Source organism: Cyclopterus lumpus, chromosome 4, assembly GCF_009769545.1.
Source record: "Cyclopterus lumpus isolate fCycLum1 chromosome 4, fCycLum1.pri, whole genome shotgun sequence".
Classification (NCBI taxonomy): domain Eukaryota; kingdom Metazoa; phylum Chordata; class Actinopteri; order Perciformes; family Cyclopteridae; genus Cyclopterus; species Cyclopterus lumpus.
This window is the reverse complement of record NC_046969.1, coordinates 12,643,588-12,664,347: the sequence shown is the minus strand read 5'-3', so window position 1 is coordinate 12,664,347 and position 20,760 is coordinate 12,643,588. Positions and strand designations below refer to the sequence as shown.

The following is a 20,760-nucleotide window of genomic DNA, read 5'->3' as shown; positions in this document are numbered from 1 at the left end:
AAAGAATCAATTGAAATTGAGTTCAGAACCATGACTATTTTTGACAGCAGGGTGTCTCTTGATCCTCAGGATGTTCTCACCCTGCACTGTGAGCTGCACGTGGCGGTGGGTGAAGCCTGCTGCATTCTTGGCCGTGCAGGAGTAGCGTCCTGCGTGACTGAGCTGAGCTGAGGGGATCTCTACTGGACCTGAGCACAGATCATAACACAGCAAATCAACACAATTGAGGAAGCAAATAAAGTAACCTGACATTTTTTTCACTTGGTATAACCTCTATTGGTGTATTAGATGACTCACAGTGGTAGCTTTTTTTTTTATATAGCAAGACCAGTGGAAGAATTAACTGAATACAATAGCTAATTACTTACTAATTCTCATAAAAGAGTCTAGGATTAACATATTTTGCTGACAAATAAGTATTGTGGTGTCAGTTTGTAAAGTTATACCAAATAAAAGTTGCGTGCTATTCACATTAATCCTGATTCTGACCTGTGGGCAGGATGCTGTAGCCCTGTCCCTCTTTGGTAAGCTTCATGCCATCTTTAGTCCAGTGGATTGTGGGCACTGGGACGCCAGATGCAGAGCAGGCGATGACCACTGGGGACAGTCTGGTTACGATGAGCTCTGTGGGTTCATCTGCTATAGACGGAGGAACTACAGGGACATGCATTTAAACATGAAACAAAAATATCTTAAATTTAAATGTTAAAAAATATTTACAACAGAAATATAAATTAAATCAAATCTTGATACAATATCAATGAACATGCTGTAATAATAAGAATCAATTTCTCAACAAACGCTGTGTTACTCACCGTGGACGGTGAGGTTGATGGATCTGGAGTCTTCCCCTGCCTCATTAGAGACCCCACATGCATACACGGCTGTGTCCTCCACTGTTGGTGCTATGACGACCAGGGAGCCTGATGATAGTAATCTGGAAATAATACAACAATATCTGAGTGTAGTTTCACTATGATGTAGGTGCTATAACAAGATGGAAAAATGTAAAATATACATATACACATATTTTTTAAAACATTGAATCTTACTATCAAATGTTTAAGCAATAAAGCTATTAATGTAAAGTCGAGGAATTACAAAATGTTCCAGTTTTGTATTCGTCAGTCTTAACTATTGAATCAGAAGCTGGAGAGGGAGAAAACCTGGATCAACCTGTACAAATTCTGGTTCTGGTCAGTATTGATGGCTCGTCCGTTTTTCATCCAGCTGACGGTGGGTTTGGGTATACCGGTGGCCTCGCAGGACAGGGTGGTCTGAACGTTGACCGTAACCGTCACATCGGTGCGGCTGTCAGCGATGGAAGGAGGAACTGAGAGATAAGAACCGAAGATCACGAGATTACTGGATGACTGTCTTTGTGGGTGATTGAGTGATTGAAGGTATGCATGTGTTTTGTTTTTTGTATGCACATATGTACCACCCACCATATACTTGCAGATCCACTCTCTTGCGTTGTGTCCCAGCCTGGTTTGTTGCCATACAAAGGTAGCGTCCAGTGTCGGTCACCTGAGCAGAGTGCATGTGTAACGACCCATCCTCTGCAAATATGTACCTGCGCACATTTGTACAAACTGGATAAGGTACAGCACGGAAGAAATGCCAATAACTGAGATGTGTCAGAATATTATAATAATAAACATCTGCTTTTTAGATTTTGGACCAATTCATTCATACATAGTATTCATCAAATAGAACTGTATATTAGATCAGCAAAATCAGCAGCATCAGCCAAAAGGCCTCATTGTTCCATGAATTATGGTTTTACCTGGGGTTGTTTCCCCCCAATATGGCGCCATGTTTTCTCCATGTTACACGAGGTGGTGGAACTCCACTTACGATACACTCAAGCACTGCTGGCTTGTTTATGTGCACTGACACCGTCTGGAAGCCTTCCTTGATAGTTGGGGCCACTAAAGGTACAGGTAAAAGATATATATTTATTTACTCATTTGTAGCTGGGCATTGACTTTTGCTCTGTAATTACAGAAGGAATTGTAAAGAGAAGTTCTATGAGAAAGGATATACAGTATATCTATATGTACATTAGTTGTGGATAAAAGATGTTACTGTACCATTTACAGCCAGGTTAAATTGTCGCGTGGTCTTGCCAGCAACGTTGCTGGCCACACAGGTGTACTGAGCTCTGTCGCTGAGCTCGGCCATGTTGATCTGTAAATAGCGGCCACCAGACAGAATACGCACACGGGCAGAGGCCTACACAAAGATAGTCATTTGTGAACACATTTCATGAGAATTCATCGCATTGTGTGGATAGTTTTTTTTTTTTTCATGTCTGACCTGCAATGGTTGGCCATCTTTGAGCCAAGTCAGGGTTGGAGGTGGAACAGCATCTGACTTGCACTCCAGAGTTAACTGTCTGTTCTGCAGCACTGACACATCCTGAGGTGAGCTCTCCCCAGCAATGTTAGGGGGAACTGTCACAGAAAGAACAGAAAGAGACTGATATGGAATGTATAGCCCAATCTCAGGTCACTGTATACTATATTTATTACAGGCATGAACAAATAATTCATTATCTAGGTACAGACTGACTGAATCATCCTTTTTTTGTACTATACGTTAATTTCCTTCAAGTCAGAGATTGTTTCCACAATGTTATGTACAGCGCTAACAGCAATGTGTATTTCACATCTGTGTTACCCACCATGCACTCGAACGAGGAACTCCTTGTCATCATCTCCTGCTGGACTGTTGGCTAAGCAGCTGTATCTGCCCGTGTCCTCCAACTGAGTACAAGAGAAAAACAGTGTGGCACAGGTTGCGTTTGGAAACCCTCTACACTAAAATGAGAGCGCTGTTGTTCTATTTCTATATGAATTAACAAACAGGTAAGTTAAAATGGATGAAAGAAAAACTTTGTTGGTCACCAGTGAGGATGTCAATGGTTATGAAGAGACATAAGACTGTAACAATATGCTTATGAAAATAACTTTGAAATTGTAGGCTACAGTCAAAAATTGCAGGACTTATGTTATTATATACAGTATGTGATAAAAGTATGGTTTACATTTTTTATAGATAAGAGAAAGTGATTGAATTTAAAACACGTAACAGTTCCATGGCACATACCTGAGCCGAGGCCACACGGAGCACCTCTCCTCCCCGGAGAAAGCTCTGTGGGAGTGGGCGTCCATCCTTCAGCCAGGTCAAAGAGGGTGTTGGGATACCTGAGGCCTCACACTGAAGCTCCAGCACATTGTTAACCACAACAGATACTTCTGCTGGTACACCAGAGCCCTTGATGTGGGGAGGGTCTGAATATGAAAACATAAACCAAACCATATTTATTTTCTCATCCATGGATCACAGTTGAAGCTGTTGAATAAGATCTTGACTGTGCTTTTACTCACCCAGAACTTTCAAGTAGAAGTGGCGACTAGCTTGGCCAGCGGTATTGTCAGCCACACATGTGTAGCGTCCTGTGTCATTGACCTGGGCCTGGATGATTTGCACGGTGGTATTCAGATTGAGAACATTGAGGTGGGGTTTATGAATTAGAGTTACCCCGTCTTTGAGCCAGGACAAAGAAGGGGTCGGGGTCCCATCAGCAACACACAGCAGAGAAGCCAAGTTTCCTCTGACTACAGTCACATCCTCTGTGCCCCCTGCTCCATCCAGGCCAGGAGGGACTGAGGAAAACAATAAAAGATACAGTTCATTAGCATTTATTGCTGAACATTTTGCTTTTGTAATGTGTCCCTCATAAGCAAGGAATGTTGTCAGACTCACCATGCACCTGGAGGTTATAGTGTCTGTTGTCCACTCCTGCTCTGTTTGATGCGATGCAAGTATAGGTGCCACTGTCGGACACCTGACTTCGTGTAATCCTGACAGGTACAAAAGGTACAACGTATCTTGTTACATTTTAACTCTCACTAAAGTTGTACAATAGCCAACAAACTATTATTTTTCTTTTACAATGACATTGTTTCATGAAGTTTGACTTTTCTTTACTGAATTAACAATAGGAACACCTGCAGGATACAGCAGATTTTTAAACATATAATTCATTCATGAAAAACACAATTGCACAAGTGAAGATTTCTTTGCAAATTTAACCGATACCCATTGCAACAATATCAAAGTCTTTGCAATAATTTCGATTCATGTGAAGGAAAATATTGACCAGCATTCCCCCACACATACAATGCACAGGATGTAGTTCTTAATGCAGCACCATGTGCTACACACTCTTCTTGAGCCCTGTCCACTGACCTACCGGAGCACCTGTCCAGCAGAAAGAAGCCGTATGTGGGAGGACACTGGCAGAGGCAGGCCGTTTCTCAGCCAATTGAGCTGGGGCGGAGGGGAGCCTGCAGCAACACACTCCATGTTGACAGAACTGTCCAGAACTGTGGTCAACTGCTCAACTGTCTTACTGTTGCGGTCTATCACAGGAGGCACTGATAAAATACATTTGAAGCAAAGTCAGTGACATTAAAATCAACAAGGCAATCATCAAGTGACTCAGACTGTCTGTACTGGATAATACAAGTAGTCAAATCAATTCCACCTACCGTACACGTTCAGGTTGAATATCCTGTCTTCCTGTCCTGCAGTGTTTGTCGCCACACAGGTGTACTTGCCACTATCACTGGTGTGAGCTCCAGTCACAGTAAGTGTGCTGCCATCTGGACTGATTCTGGACACAACGGCATCAGCATCAACATTACTATCATCATTATAACATCATTTACCACTGGATTGGCCTGCTGTGAAATCCCATACATTTCCTTCTATTTAGCTATTTTCTTGCGTCAAGCATTACCCTCGTCCCTCGTCCCTCATATTGTTGATGGCTTCCCCATCTTTCAACCACTGGATGGTCGGCGTTGGAGTTCCCTGGGCTCGACAGACCAGCTGGATGCTTTCATTTAGCAGGACTCCCATTTCACTGGGCAGCTCGGATCGGGAGATACTGGGAGGGACTGAGAGAGAATTACTGGCCTTAGCACAATCCAATGAATACCACAAGACAAACTAAAATGGTAAATACATGTATCTGTATGATCATATATAAGCTTGACGGCATACAGTCGACACATAAGAGTATGTCATAATATTAATATTAATTTGAAACTCTCTAGAAAAGGGTCAGAACTTATTAATAGTGCCTGCGGCTCAGCATGTGCATGTACCTTGTATGGTGAGGTGGTAGCTCTTGTGCGCCTTGCCCTCCACATTGGAGGCCAAACACATGTAAGTGCCGCTGTCAGAAAGCTGTGACCGTGCAATCTGCAGCTTGCTTCCTCCTGAGAAGATGTGCATTTCCAGAGACTCCGAGTACTCTAAAGAAATATGAAGTTCATATTAACGAAATTACAATGAGAATCCAGTTATGTAATGTTACCTTGCTCTCACCGACCCTGACTTATGTTTTTTTATCTGTGTAAACTTGTAGAGAAACAGGTCATTTCATTTAAATGTAAGATACAACATAATAATGGATATCCTTCCCAGGAGCACATTAACAAATACAATATTGTGGTTGTGTGATTCACAAAAAAGATAAACCTATACAAAAATGTACCTATGGGTCGCCCATTCTTCAACCAAGAAAGGCCTGGAGGAGGGATTCCAGTAGCATCACAGGCAAAGGTGACTGGGTTACTAATGGTTTCCACAACACGCTCTTCTGCTGGCCCGTCGATACTGGGAGGTACTGAAGAGGGAGGGAGACGTTTTTAATAATGTAAGTGTTAAGGATCGTTTGAAAATGCGATGTGTTTTTTTTCCAGATTTCTAAATAAATAAATATATCATAAACTACCATAAATATTCAAGTGGAAGTGCTTGTCGACTTGTCCAGCAACATTGGTGGCCTTGCACACATATTGTCCAGTATCAGACACCTGAAGAACAGAGGAGACATAAAAGGAAGATGTAAAAACAACAAGTCAGTTATCAATTCAAAGTAAAATGTGCCAAAAGCTCAGTGGGAACGCTTATGGAAGTGAAGCATTCATGTTTTGAACCATCATCAGGCCGGGTCCCATGACATAAAAGCACCTTGAAGCTAACTGTAAGTCCTACTCTGCCCGAGGCAAAGAACCAACACTTGCCCTGATAGCTACACTGTACCTGCTACCCACTGAATTGACAGGCAGTATCATCTTTATGTCATAGGCCGCTAGTCTTACAGACTGTTGCAGTTATATCAGAAAACCTTTCACACTATACTCATTCAAGTGTCCTTGAATCCTAATTTACTTATTTTACTTACTGAGGGGTCAAAGTGTGGCTGCTACAAAATTTTAAGCTTTCATCAAAATAAAAACAAACCAAAAAGACCTCACAGTTATGGCCACACTGTTTGACTTGACTTGCAATCGCTGAAAGATGTTGAAAACAAGAACAGACGCAGCATTGCATCCATTCATCTCTGACCTCCGAGCCCTTGATCTCGAGCATCTGTCGTTCCGCCAGGATGCGCAGGTTTGCCGATTCGGTCACCATCCGGCCGTTCTTGTACCAGGTGATGGTGGGAGGAGGTACAGCGTTCGACTCGCACTCCAGAGTTACTGATTTCCCAACGAGCACATTCACCACCACAGGAGAGTCCCCACCGCTGTCCCGGATACTTGGAGGAACTGAAAGTCCGAGAAGAGAGGAACACATTAACCGTCAGCTTGTGACGCTCAGTGTACAAGTACACACATTGTGGAGGTGGACTGACCAAAAACAGTGAGGTAGATGTTCTTGTACGCCTCTCCCGCTGCGTTGATGGCCACACAGCTGTACTTTCCTCCATCAGATACTTTTACTTTCAAAATCTGTAGTGTACGACCACCTGAAGGCACACGTGGACACAAGTAAACATTCAGATCCTACTGCTGTTGGTTTTAACCATTTCCATTGCATGCTTATGACTTTTTTTTTTTTGCTATGACTTTTTTATTATAGTTGATTTTAACTATGTACTAGCTCTGTGGCACTCTGAGATTCTTGAATGAAGAGTGCCTTACAAATACAATGCATTATTATTATTATTATTATTATTATTATTATATCGAAATATTCTAATTATTCTGTGACAACTGAAATGACTTCAGTTGTCACCCACTGCTCATTGTTCATTCTTTTACATGTGATATTGTCAGCACCTGGCATGATGAGTGCATTGGTATTGGCCTGAATGGGACCCCTATCATTTAGCCAGCTCAAGGTGGGAGGGGGGAAACCAGTAGCTTCACAAGAGAGAGATACAAAGTTGTTCACCACCACAGTCACAGTCTCAGGACTCCGTCCGATAATGGTGGGAGGCACTGAAAGAAAAAATATAAGAACCATTCAGTACAAACAGTAGATATTTATCTCAGAGGGTTTAAGTGAAATTAGTTATTTCTACATGAGAGTAAATGTAGATCCATCTTCAACTCATCTTTTTCACAATTTGATCAAATTTAGCATATAGAATATAAGTGATTTACCATTTCACATGCGACTCACCATGAACATTAAGGTTAAAGGATTTTTCTGCACTTCCAGCCACATTGTCAGCCACACACACATAGCGCCCTGTGTCAGATACCTGAGCAGTCAACACCTGATGGTTGGGAAAGATGGAGACATGTAAAATCATGTAAGAACACATATCACAGAGTGTGCGTGTGTGTGTGCGTGTGTAGAAAAACGAGCTATGGCATGGAACAGAGCGTGTGCTTTCTGGTTATTACCTGAAGTGTTCGCCCATTGGACAGGATCCTATGTGGCCCATCAGAGCTGACTGGCTGGCTGTTCTGAAACCAGGTGATCTTGGGAGCGGGGTTTCCATCCACGTGGCACTCCAGTTGGGTAGTTTTGTTCACCAGGACTGTGACCTCGTCAAGCAAATCCCTGTCTGTTCCCCGTATGGTCGGGGGCACTGATGAAGGACAGAAATACATAATGAGAAACTGATCTATGGAAAAATGCTTGTTCCCAACTCCGTTAAACTGATTTTTGTACCACAAAGAAAAGTGTTTTACTCACACAAGACTCTCACATCATACTGAATGGAGTCTTCTCCTGCTTCATTGACAGCCACACATGTGTATCTGCCTGAGTCTTCAGCCTGGGATCTGGGAATCTGTAAGACTCGCCCACCTGGGAATAAAACTGACCAAGGTTAGTATGAACTCATTCTGTCTTTCTCCCACTGTTTTTGTCTCTGTTTTTTGTCTGTCCCACCTGGCAATATCAGAACTTTGTTATTGGAGGTGAGTAGTTGTCCATCTTTATACCAGGTGAGTGTTGGAGGGGGGACAGCGTTGGTCTCACAATACAGAGACATGGGATTGTTGAGTATCACATCGCGAACATCCCCTCGAAAGCCTGGGGAAGACGTGGTATCACCGACTCCACCAGGCCTGTTGAAATTAGGTGGAACTGAATAGGGAGGAAAAGGAAAGAGTTCAAATGTTTAAGTCCTTCTTTGAGCAATTTGGAAACTTAATTTTGGTTTGTGGTCATAAACTAGTCAAGGCAATGGCTCCACATTTATCTAAAAGGATGTTGACTTTAATAAAATGGATGTTTTTATTCTATAAGCATTTTTGAAGTCGTTTCCCCTTTTCAATATAGTATTTGAGTATAAACATAAAAACACAAACAACAGCATGAGAATAATCTGAGTCCATGAAATGCACAAATAGTCTCAATTAATACATCGTCATCAGTCAACCCAGTTCACCTTGTATATTTACATCAAAGTCCTTCTCATCCTCTCCAGCTATATTAGTGGCAACGCAGGTGTAGCGGCCAGTGTCTGACACCTGAGCATGCTTGATCTGAACAACACGACTGTTGGTTGTTATGGACACATGGTCATCTGCACGCAGGATCTGTGGTAGAAAAAGTAACTGTGACTTTTACAGGTTATTTTCTTTATTTTCATCCATAATATCCCTTGGAACCAAATTACATGTCTACCTGTCCGTCCTTGTACCATTGCAGTGCGGCGGTAGGAAAAGCCTGAGCTGCACACTCCAGGGTCAGTGTGCTATTGACCTTGACCTTGACCTCTTTGGGGGCCAGTCCTTCCCCTGGGATATCGTTCTTATTGATCTGAGGGGGAACTGGAGTCAAGAAACATGTTTAAGATTACACTGACATGTATATAGGTATCTGTGTATGATGATCCTTCATCCATTTCAAAGAATTTACAGATTGCAGTTCAAATCAGTCAAAAATGTGATCACTGATAATTATCAGTTTACTTGTTACTTGTTCACGTAAGCATACTAAATAGGCAGTGCATTAACTGATATTTGCCATATGAAACTGTATTCTTAATAATAAAGCATGTAAAAAAGATGCAGGAATCTCACCATACACCTTGACCTCATAGTGCTTCAGTGTCTCTCCAGCCTCATTAGTGGCCACACAGGTATATCTCCCTGAATCCTCTTCTTTAGCATTGAGAATCTGCAGAGTTCGCCCACCTGTGAAAGTATGGGTGACGAATGACAAAAGATGCACCATACTCCTGTCTTCTATTTAGTTCAACTCTAGCGTGATGTACATGTGATCTCAAACCTGGAAGGACTCGGACGTGGCGACTAGATTCAAAGGGAGTGCCGTCCTTGAGCCAGGTGATGAGAGCAGGAGGGTAGGACTGGACTTCACACACCAGTGAGGTGGGGTTGCTCAGAGTTACTGTCACCTCCTCTGCAGAACCGCCAGAACCTGACCCAGCAATGGTGGGAGAAACTGGCAAAAAAAAGGGTGGGGGGGTGCAGAACAATCAAATCTAGGACATTATTTAATTTAAAATTGTTGGATTCACACTATAAATGATTTAAAAGAGTTGTTTGTACCCAGGACATTGAGGTTGAAGTGACGGTTGCGATGCCCTGCACTGTTCGATGCCAGGCAACTGTACCTGCCAGTGTCTGCAACTTGGGCCGCAGAGATTAGGAGGAAACGGCCTAGAGACAAGACTTGGTGGCGTCTGTCCGGCACCAACAGCTGTCCATCCTTCAGCCATTTAATCTCAGGTGAAGGGTTACCTGGGAGATTATGAGGTGAGGTTAGGGATTAATGTACCTTTAATATAATCTACATTAAGGATCGATCAAGAGAATTTTCCCCAGTAAAACACGAGATTTGGAAGTCAGTGCAGAGATGTATGCTAATTACCTGACGCCTCACAGGTGAGAGTTATGTTGTGTTTCTCCTTGACTTTAGTATCCACCACAGTTCCCTGGTCCACAATGCTGGGTGGAACTGTCGAATTAGACTGAAAATCAATCACATGGTTCTCACTGTCTTCCAATTCATTGAAAAGGCTTTCACAGTGTCTTCAGATAAAGGATCTTTAGACAAAATCATTTTCACCCCTATAGACTTTTAAATGGTATTTAAATCTGTACACTGAAGTTGAAATTAGTATTCAATATGATACCGTTGAAACAAAACACTAAGGTTTATAATATCATTACCGAGGATGTCGAGGTCAAAGTTCTTCCTTTCCGCTCCAGCGCTGTTAGACACAATACAGGTGTACCTCCCAGCATCCTCTGCTGCAGCATGCATTAGACGCAGGCTCCGGCCCCCTAGAGATTTAACAGGCCAATTACTAACATTTATCTATTGTCATCATGGAATATTTTCAAAGGCTATGTCCAGATAAACCTGCAACCTTTCCACAAAAGATAAACATACTGTGAAAAAAACAACATTTAAAGAATGTTAAATTACCCCTCTTAGAAAACTGGGATCAATTACCACAAATAATTTAGACTCTGAGGCTCACAGCTGTTAAAACATTTACAAACAAAGTTTAATGAGATTCAAGACAAATTGCATTTGTCTTTAAACACAACTGAACAGGATTCATGAGAATCTCCTCGGAAAACAAGTGACAAACATTGACACAAGGAGACTTTCTACAATATAAACAATGGCATTTATGGTTTCTAAATCATTCGGATTATCCTGAGGATGTGCAAAATGGGGTCAACTTGGCAGATGCATGCTACTTCTAGTTCTGCACATGTATGTAGTTTGCTTAAGTTCAGGGGCCACAGTTTAATTTGGAAAAAAACAATACATCTGGTTAAATGTATAAAAACACAATTGAGTTTGGCCCCAGTTGCAGGAAGCCTGGTGATGTATTGCAACTGCTCGCCTTTGAACCCCAGCTAGGTAGCAACAGAGTTTGAGTTACTCCTCCTAAGTTCAGACCATGAGTCATATTCTGGGTGGCTGGCTTTCCTCGAGTCTGTACCTTCATGGATGGGACACGAAACTAAGAAGGAATTGTATGTACGTTTGAATATATTTGACATGACATACAACACAGAGTTGACCAAGCTTGAAAAACTATTTAAATTAGCCCAGAAAGTCAGACTGCAACTCACCCGAGAGGACACGCACTGTACTGGTAGCTTTGATTGGCCGACCGTCCTTCAGCCAGGTGATTGCAGGAAGGGGGATGCCAGAAGCCTCGCAGCTCAGAGCAACTGGATTCTTCACTACAACACTCACATTATCTGGCAACTGTACCTGACCAATTATACTGGGTGGGACTGAACAAGAGGAGAGAGAATGAGACAAAAAGACAGAAAGAACATTTAAGAAATGGATTGTAATTCTCCAAACGGAAGAAGAAAAAAAGATGAAAGCGAAGAAGAAGAAAAAAAGAGCTTCCTACCATGCACACTGATGTCATGCTTGCTGTCAGCCTGTCCTGCCACATTAACAGCGATACAGGTGTAGCGTCCTGTGTCGGACACCTTAGCATCTTTAATCTGCAGCAGCCTCCCCTCGCTCTGGATCATGGCACCGTGCTGGCCTGTGATAGGCCGTCCATCTTTCAGCCATGTGACGGCTGGCCGTGGCACACCCTCTGCAGCACATTGTAGGATCACATCCCCTCCTTTTGTAACAGCAACATCATCGGTGTTGCCCTCGCTGCGTCTAATAGAAGGGCGGACTGAAGTGAGAAAAGCGAAGTGAGTTGGTGCACATACTCTATATATGATCTATATTGATTTGCTGCATTATACAAACATGTATTCGTAAATCTTTACTTTTCTTTGGTAAAAGTAGGCATCCTCTCAGTTTAAGCCCTGGTCCACAATACTAGAAATAAAGGACACTTTTGTGAACTTCCTCTTTTAAATTCTCCAGCACACTAATTTTGCCTCCCAACATATGAAATACATAATTTGCCCTCTCAAAGCAGGATCTTAGTTATTTTACCACGCAGTAACTGATATTTAGTGAAATCCCCATAAAAGACCAAACAATAACTTGAATTACTTTGATCACTAGATGTCACAGATCTAGTGCTACACACGTACCATAAACCTGTAGGCTGTACTCCTTGGAAGAGGTACCGGCTGTGCTAGAGGCCGAGCAGGTGTAAGAGGCTGTATCTGTCCTCTCAACACTGGAGATCTGCAGCTGGCGACCGCCTGACAAAACCCTGAGCCGTTGGTCTGATTTGAGCTCAGCACCTAGGATGAACACAAACTACAGGTAAGGTATGATGTTCAAACATGTAACCCACATAACATCAGTACATCATCACCTAATGTCCATAGTCTAGTTATTTTTTCTCTTGTTGTCATTTTGTGTATCTACAAACTAAGGCACACTTACCGTCCTTTCTCCAGATAAGGCTGGGGGGTGGTATGCCACTGGACTCACACACCAGAGTGATGAGACTTCCTTCAATCACAGTCAGAGGAGACACCTCCTCTGACCCGCGGATGCTGGGAGAAACTGTAATAATGACAAGACACCTAAAGGAGGCGCTCCCATCTTATTCAAGCTACATGCTTCACTTAAGTTAAGAGGGTAACAAATTAAAAAAGGTACCCAAAGAAAATGGTAATAATAATGTTTATATACATTTTTATTTTAAAAAAATGTATCAATATAATAGCATACCAACCATTAAAACTTAAAACTTAAAACATAAAACAGTGTATGTATGACTAAAGCACAAATTATCCCAAACCATTGCCACAATCATCAAACACTGGCTTCAGCTCAGTTCAATAACAGACTCATGCAGTCTTTCATCAAGAGTGGGAGTTAAACTCACCCCAGACATTGAGGTTGTAGTTCTTCTCTGTTTTGCCAGCAACATTAGTGGCTTCACAGGAATACCTGCCTGAATCCTGCACCTCGGCACTATCGATCTGACAATGAGATATACAGACAAATCATGAGGTATGGTAACAATACACTGAAAAACAAAAAATTCTAAGACAGTAAAGTAGATTTTTTTATTTAAATTTTTTTAAAGGCAGGTGAATTGTCAAAGTACAACTGTTGGAACCACAGCACCAAAGTGTGTACTTCAAGTTGATTCAAAACACTCTTTTTCTCTTTGTAATATTAATATAACTGTTTTATAATTCCTAACTCTGGCTGTACCTTGAGCACACTCCCATCCGCTGAGACAGTCAGACCAGGCTTCCTAAAGAGTGGGCGGCCATCTTTGCGCCAAGAGAGGGTAGGTGGAGGGATCGCATCGCTCTGGCAGTGCAGCTCCACTGGACGGCCGAGCATCACCGTGGCGTTCGCCTCCTCCCCTTTAATGTTCGGTGGCACTGTGGCAGACATGACAGCAAGCTACTGAAAACGTGTCTCTAACAGGTTACAAAGTATACAAAATGTTAGTGACTGTAAATGAGGTACGCATACACACTATTCACATGCTCTTTTGCATTTATTGACAGTGAAATACAGCATTCAAAATGCTGTATTCTCTTCATATTACCTCATAAGCAAACTGACTTATTACTTCCTCAGATGCACAGGCTCATTTAAGCTGGGTATCTGGTGCTCTTTATGGACTCAATAATCTTGGGCTATGGCAGCATTAATAAACCTGTTGAACATTTGTTTGACAATGAAAGGAGCTTCACTTCCAAGAAGTTCATGAAACCTAATCTCCAAGGAAATTGCTAACATGCACTGAGACTCAGGAGCAAAGAAATTCACACAAGAATGTTTTTGTTCCTGTGTGATTATCTAGTTATCATCACAACTAAAGCTGAGACCTGTGAACTAGATTACCCACAACATGTGTGGGACCCACATTTGAACAACGAGGCAAACAGTGGAAAAATAAGTCAATTGGTAACTTTATACAACAACTCAGTATGACAATGTCTTTATTGTAACAGCATACTGGATTCCTTAAATATAATATCTGCGTCAAGTGGCAATTGTATTCATCTAAGCTTCTGTTTGTCAGTATTTCATGAGACAGGACAGTCCCTCTTTTTGGGTGAATCTGGCCAGATCTAGAAAAGGGCTGCTGGCCAATTTCCATGCATGTTGGTCATTGGAGAAAGACAGAAACAGACCCTCAGCTCAGCTCAGACCAGACACAGGAAGTTGCAGAAGAATGGTAGCAATTACCACAACAAATATGCCTTTATTTCTCTGCTCTTTTTGATCTTTTTGAGGAAACACACGTCATGGGGATGTTTTGTGTTTGTTGAAACATACATATAGGGACAGACACATACAAGCAAATACTTTATATGTACTTGTCTCCTATATACTCCTAGACATTAGCTTTGATCAGACTTGTATAACAACTGAAAATCGTCACACTTTAGAGGCTAGAGGCTAAACCTATTGTCAAAACAGTTACTCATTTATTTTTGTTGTATGTAAAAAAGCATATATATATACACACATTCAGAATTGTTGCAGTGCTAATTTACTCACCGTAAACTCTCAGGTCGTACTCTCGATGCTGTTCTCCTCCGGCGTTGGCAGCCACGCATGTGTACCTGCCTGTATCACTAACCAGTGCACTGGTTAGAGACAGCACTCTGCCACCAGACAACACCTGACAACACACACACAAATACATAAAAACACAGCCATCAAACAACCTACAGAATAATACCATGACACGTTTCATGAAGATTTGGGCATATGTTTGAATTAATTCAAGATAACAATTTGTGGAGACGTTATGCAACATTTGGTAAATAAATCGAATAATGTGTAAACACCTGTATGCCATGTGACACACTTGCCACAGGGCTGCCATCTTTGAGCCATGTGAGGCTGGGCAGAGGAACACCATTGGCCTCACACTGGAGCCTAGCAGCTTCATTCACCACGACTGTGACTGTACCACCTCGGCTGGAGATGACCGGAGGCACTGCAGGAAGGAAAGGGAAATGATTGCATAAGCGCATGACCAATAGTCAGATAGAAAAGTTGCTGGAGTTGTAAGTAGTTTTAAGAAGTAGGATAGGGTGGTTGACTGGAGAGTATCTTATCCCTTTGTTATTTAGCTGTCTCCTAATTATAGAGAATAGTTGTTATGATGTCTACTTATCAGATTTTATAAAGAATCAGCATATCTCAGTTTAATATATTTACTCACCGTACACCTGTAGGCTGTGGGATAGCTCAGCAATTCCAGCCAGGTTGGCCGCTAGACATCTGTATATCCCAGCATCAGACAGTTGAGCTCGTTCAATCTCCAGCACCTGGCCACGGTTCAGCATGGTCACGCCAGCTGCACTGGTCAGAGGTCGGCCATCTTTGTACCAGGTGATAGCTGAAGCACAACAGTAATTCAAAGTGCTTTAGATGAAGCAAAATAAACATGAACATGAAAAGACATCAGAAACCAAAATATAAAAATGGAACAACATTTTATTCAATTAAAATAAAGATAAGGATAACAGATAAAAGGATGAATGTTGGGGTTCAGTTACCGTGGCGAAAAAAGAAAAAAAGGATAAAAAAAGTTTTAGCCGTGATTAGCTTTGAACTGGAGCACATGTGTCCTTAAATGTTTTGAGAGTTTAGAACACTAAACTAAATTGACTATTTGTGGTACATTTAAAAAACAGATCTCTATATTTTTGCTTTGGACAAAGGAGCTTAAAACTGATTTATAATAAAATATTTTCATATGTAACATTATCACAGATATCAGATTGTTGGAATTAAACACCTGCTGTAAAATGCAAAAGAAAAGAGTGTTCAATCACACTGGAATGTGACCGCTTATCTGTACTGAACTTGTGCAGGAAAGAAAGTCAGTGGGAAGAGAGTGAAGCTGCCTGTAGGGAGCCATCTGAGATCAATTTTCTGCTGTTCTATTAACGGTCAAAGATAAGGAAAGCAGCAGAACAGCCAATTCCAACTCGGCAGTCAGAGGAAACTACGCCCTGGAGCCTGCGAGAGAGCACAGCAGGACTCGAGGACAACGTTTGTGAACCGTCTTACCAGGTAATGGGCTGCCTGCGGCCTTGCACTCAAGCTCAGTGGAATAGCCTGACAGGATGGTCTGGTTCATGATCTCTCCAGAGTGGGGGATACTGGGCGGCTCTGAGGGACGCACACAAGAACAGTAATTAATCAGACGATACTCTCCTGGCTCCGCCTTGTCCCTTGACACAGAACGCAGAGAGAGAAGTATATGTGACCAGGAGATGAGTGAGACAAGGCACATGCAGAGATAATGCTGTGTGTGTCTGGAGGTTACCATGGACACTGAGCCGTATGTGCTGTTGGGCTTCACCAGCTGCGTTGGTGGCCAGGCAGGTGTATTTCCCAGAATCCTCTAATCTTGCCTCTGTGACCTTTAGCATTCTGCCCGCTGACTCCAACTGTGACAAATACAAACGCAAACAGGACACAGACAATTCAGACTGCTAGCTGCTTTTCATGTTAACATGTGAGCATAAAAGTATTTTCGACAATTGTCAGTTTTAGATTCAAACAGCTGGTGCCAATCAGCCATTAAAAGCGAGACTTCAGTGCTTTGCTTGAACTAATGATATGCTTAATTTCTGTGCCTGAAGCATTACCGTAAATTCAGACATTTGCCAAAAACACATCACAGGCCAAAAGTCACAGAGTCAACTGCAACTGACTCCAATTAGAATAATAAAAAAACTTGGCAGAAACCGTTGCCCTTCAACGCAACTTAAATTAATGTTGCTGAATAGAACAGTGCCTTTTTTCCCTTCTGTGTAGCATTGCATTGATTTAAATAACCAATCAAGGCTTCCCCTGAAATAAAACTCGGTATGTGTTTTATTAATTAATGTGACATTTTTCAAATGTTGAACATTTTTGAATGACTACAGTGTATCGAGTTTGACTGAGGCTGGGTGGAATTCATATTCAGTCTATCAGCGAACCAACCTCAAGGTGCCCCTGTGTTGTGTCAACTGGTCGGCCATCTTTAAGCCAGGTAATGCTGGGAGAAGGGATGCCGCTGGAGATACACTCCATACTGACGGGCTTGTGGAGAACCACTGAACGTTCAGCAGGCCCAGTGGTACGAATGGATGGAGGAACTGGGGAGATGAAGAGGATACAGTTATTACACTTTACAGCTAATTTAGAAAAAAGGACTCACTTAAGAAATCACTAAAAAGGCAAAGTATTATTTACCCAAAGTGGGAGTGTCTCTGTGGCTTGCATTTAAAGCACAAATTACATGTATTACAATTACAGCGCAAGCATTAATTTTCGCTATATTTATTTGTTTTACTGCACATCATGTGACAAAACATTTCAACATTTTACCATGGACGACCACATTGAAGTCCTTCTCGTGGTCTCCTGCTTCATTAGTGGCCACACATTGAAAACGAGCCATGTCAGAAACCTGAGCGCGGGAAACGACCAGCCGTCGACCGCTGGCTGCTACCCTCAACCCCACACCCTGTCTGACTGGTTTTCCATCTTTATACCACCTGGAAAAGAATAGTTTTACGTTGAACATGTGTGTGTATGCATTTGTATTTAAATCTGTTCATCGATATGCATGAGATGGAGATCTTACGTGATGACAGGAGCAGGTGTTCCAGTGGCGTGACACTCCAGCTCCAAAGGGCTGTTGACTATCACTGTGCTGTCTGTCACGTCGTAAGCTCCGTCAATGAAAGGAGGAACTAAGAGTGAAAAAAATAAATGTCAGTGACGCTTTAAAGTAATATTTCAATGCAATATTAAATATTAATGTATATTATTTCAATACATTTGACTCTGGATCACCACAATAAATACCTGTGTAATTTCTGTGTAATGTATATAATCTTATATTTGACAAATTCAATTATAATATCTTTGGAACTGGAATTTATTCCAGTCTTTTTCTGTTTCTGCTGCTGTTAGTGATAATATCAGAAAAGAATATGGTATGTTTTTTGTGAACAGTTCTTGTTAGTCAGACATGCAAAGTCACAGTAAAATGGCAGGTGCCTGTTTTCCCATGTTGAAATCCCTCAGCATAACTGAATATGAGTTGTTGTGGCCGAGTGGTTAAGGCGATGGACTAGAAATCCATTGGGGTCTCCCCGCGCAGGTTCGAATCCTGCCGACAACGCATTAATATTTTTCAATCGGCATGTATTTAAAAATAAATGAATCACGACAGACTCTTGTCGTTGAAGTGATTAGATTTGTTCTTCGGGAATAAATACCGTCGTGGAGAACTCCAGTGTACACTGGTATTTATAAATTGCTGTCTGTGAAGTTAACAAAATGCTGAAATACTGATAATACGGAATACTATGCAGACAGTTGAATCCTTTTTTGAATCAACAACTAACTAAAAACAACTGTGGGAAAATAAGTGAGGTCCCATCAAGTCTCGCTAGTTTGGGTACCACGGTGACAATGATACACACATTGCATGAGTGTGTGTATGTGCTGTGTTGTCAGTTGGCTGTGACGTTTCGATACCTAAAACTTTGACGTCGTATTTGACCTCCTTTTCTCCAGCGATGCTTGTAGCTACGCAGACGTAACGTCCCGAGTCCGACACCGTGGCTGAGAGGATTTCTATTTTACTCCCCTGCTCGAGAAGACGGACACTTTCCCCATCACGCACAGGAACTCCATCCTTCAGCCATGTGAGGGAGGGGGGAGGGTGTCCCCCAGCCTCACACTCCAGAAGAAGAGGCTTACTGAGGACCACTTTCCTCTCAGTTGGCCCGTCATCACCCCCTGCAATGGTAGGAGGCACTGGGGGGGGGGGGGGGGGGGGAAGGAGGGTTAAGCTTGACTGGTATCGTCTTTACATCTCGTACTCAAGGCTCCCATCAGCTAATAACATGTGCAATTTCTTTATGCATGCATTCCTCCAAATCTGTATCCATTTTAATTCTCATGGAAGTATCAAGGATTACGTTTTCCCATTAAATTGTTTGCGCACTATCCACAGCTGTTTGAAATTAATTTTGAATGCTGCAAATGTATTTATTCTCTTTGAGTGAAACCAAATGCCTTAAAGCTTTGATTAATACAATAAAAAGCTTCAGAGCTCAGAGCATATGAGAATGACTGCAAATGCAGACACACAATGGGAACTTATGTTCAGAGAGTTTCTCAGTTGAAAACCTGATTTCATTGTCCAAATGCGCTGAGATGTTTTTTAATGCTACTGCTTCAAGCTGAAATACAGCAGCACAGTACAAGTTATGATGATCAGGTTCTTACAGTAGACTTCCAGTTCATAGCTCTTCTCAGCGCTGCCGGCCACACTGATCACCTTGCAGGTGTACTGGCCAGCATCTGGTGCCTGCACCCGAGGGATCTTCAGGTAGTGGCCTCGCTCCACATACTGAAGCTGTCGGTGGGACAGGATGGCCTCACCCTTTCGGTACCAGGTGATGGTGGGAGGCGGAACTCCGCGAGCCTCACACTCCAGTGTTACCAAAGTGTCCAGCAGGGCTGTGACCTGTGAGGTTATGTTGCCACCTTTGATGGAGGGGGGCACTGGAATAATGGCACCAAAATGACGAATTACGAATCTGAACATTTTAATTCAGCTGTATTTAGTCACATTAGGTGAATGGTACACAGAGGAGGCCTTGCAAGTAGTACCTGACTGTATAGGATCTGTCAAAATCCACACTCACCAAAGACACTGAGGTTGAAATCCTTGGACTGTTTGCCGGCTGTATTCATGACACGACACTGGTAGCGCGCCTTGTCCCCAAGTCGAGCACTTGTTATCTTCAAAACCTGACCCCTGTTTGAGACCTCTAGGTTGGGATCACCAAGAAACACCAGCCTAGAAACATTAGTTTAACCCAGTTTATTCAATTTGTTTGAAAAGTCTTACAATAATAGAGACAGTAAGTACGCTCATATTAGAAGGCACTTACTTCCTGTCCTTGTACCACTGGATTGTGGGAAAAGGCGATCCTTGCACATTGCATTCCAGACTGATCTCCTGTTTAACAATGGCTATAACATCTTGAGTAGAGCCTGACCCTACAATGGTTGGTGGGACTGGGGCAGAGAGTGAGAGTATCATTGTATATTAGCTGACTCATCAAGAAACTGATTCATTGAGAAAGCACAACAGGCTGCTTTTATGCATGCAAAAGGGATTTCCATTAATGTGGGATATCAATTTAAAGTTCTGTATGTCCGTATGTCTGCACACAATTCTTTCCCTGTAATTCTTGGGACTGTCCATAGCCACTGCTCACTGCCCTTACTCACCCAGTACGTCCAGGAAGAAGTCCTTTTCTGTGCTGCCGGCGATGTTGATCGCTTTACAGCTGTATCTTCCTGTGTCTGTTGTGGCTGCCTTCAGTAGTCTCAGGGTTTTTCCCATGTCAATAATCTGGATGCTGTTGCTAGCAACCACCTGTCAATCAACATAAATACACTGAACTAAATTAAAAAGCAAAAACAACGGCCTAATTTAGAATTTAAGAAATACGGCTTGACAGTAATTATAGGGCTAATTTGCAAAACATGAAGATA

The 20,760-nt window shown here is 42.2% G+C and overlaps 1 protein-coding gene and 1 non-coding gene across 2 annotated transcripts in view; one reads left to right on the top strand and one right to left on the bottom strand.

Annotated features, from left to right (window-relative positions):
- hmcn1 (hemicentin 1) overlaps positions 1 to 20,760 on the bottom strand; it is a 74,278-nt gene that overhangs the window by 13,168 nt on the left and 40,350 nt on the right. Inside the window, 51 exon segments of the mRNA XM_034530673.1 lie at positions 81 to 188; positions 490 to 654; positions 816 to 937; positions 1,177 to 1,333; positions 1,449 to 1,576; positions 1,790 to 1,934; positions 2,097 to 2,238; positions 2,323 to 2,459; positions 2,690 to 2,771; positions 3,115 to 3,299; positions 3,396 to 3,674; positions 3,775 to 3,872; positions 4,265 to 4,448; positions 4,563 to 4,687; positions 4,814 to 4,973; positions 5,184 to 5,333; positions 5,576 to 5,707; positions 5,816 to 5,897; positions 6,433 to 6,635; positions 6,722 to 6,835; positions 7,149 to 7,310; positions 7,495 to 7,591; positions 7,722 to 7,909; positions 8,017 to 8,130; positions 8,215 to 8,412; positions 8,717 to 8,867; positions 8,956 to 9,101; positions 9,354 to 9,467; positions 9,562 to 9,735; positions 9,843 to 10,034; positions 10,165 to 10,251; positions 10,467 to 10,580; positions 11,388 to 11,555; positions 11,681 to 11,962; positions 12,333 to 12,488; positions 12,634 to 12,756; positions 13,082 to 13,178; positions 13,417 to 13,592; positions 14,725 to 14,848; positions 15,018 to 15,169; positions 15,398 to 15,574; positions 16,252 to 16,353; positions 16,511 to 16,634; positions 17,176 to 17,330; positions 17,563 to 17,732; positions 17,822 to 17,930; positions 18,724 to 19,005; positions 19,480 to 19,758; positions 19,902 to 20,056; positions 20,151 to 20,277; positions 20,494 to 20,641. Coding sequence (XP_034386564.1) covers positions 81 to 188; positions 490 to 654; positions 816 to 937; positions 1,177 to 1,333; positions 1,449 to 1,576; positions 1,790 to 1,934; positions 2,097 to 2,238; positions 2,323 to 2,459; positions 2,690 to 2,771; positions 3,115 to 3,299; positions 3,396 to 3,674; positions 3,775 to 3,872; positions 4,265 to 4,448; positions 4,563 to 4,687; positions 4,814 to 4,973; positions 5,184 to 5,333; positions 5,576 to 5,707; positions 5,816 to 5,897; positions 6,433 to 6,635; positions 6,722 to 6,835; positions 7,149 to 7,310; positions 7,495 to 7,591; positions 7,722 to 7,909; positions 8,017 to 8,130; positions 8,215 to 8,412; positions 8,717 to 8,867; positions 8,956 to 9,101; positions 9,354 to 9,467; positions 9,562 to 9,735; positions 9,843 to 10,034; positions 10,165 to 10,251; positions 10,467 to 10,580; positions 11,388 to 11,555; positions 11,681 to 11,962; positions 12,333 to 12,488; positions 12,634 to 12,756; positions 13,082 to 13,178; positions 13,417 to 13,592; positions 14,725 to 14,848; positions 15,018 to 15,169; positions 15,398 to 15,574; positions 16,252 to 16,353; positions 16,511 to 16,634; positions 17,176 to 17,330; positions 17,563 to 17,732; positions 17,822 to 17,930; positions 18,724 to 19,005; positions 19,480 to 19,758; positions 19,902 to 20,056; positions 20,151 to 20,277; positions 20,494 to 20,641 — 7,741 coding nt within the window.
- trnas-aga lies at positions 18,283 to 18,364 on the top strand. The gene has a single exon. It is a non-coding gene; the product is annotated as a tRNA-Ser (tRNA).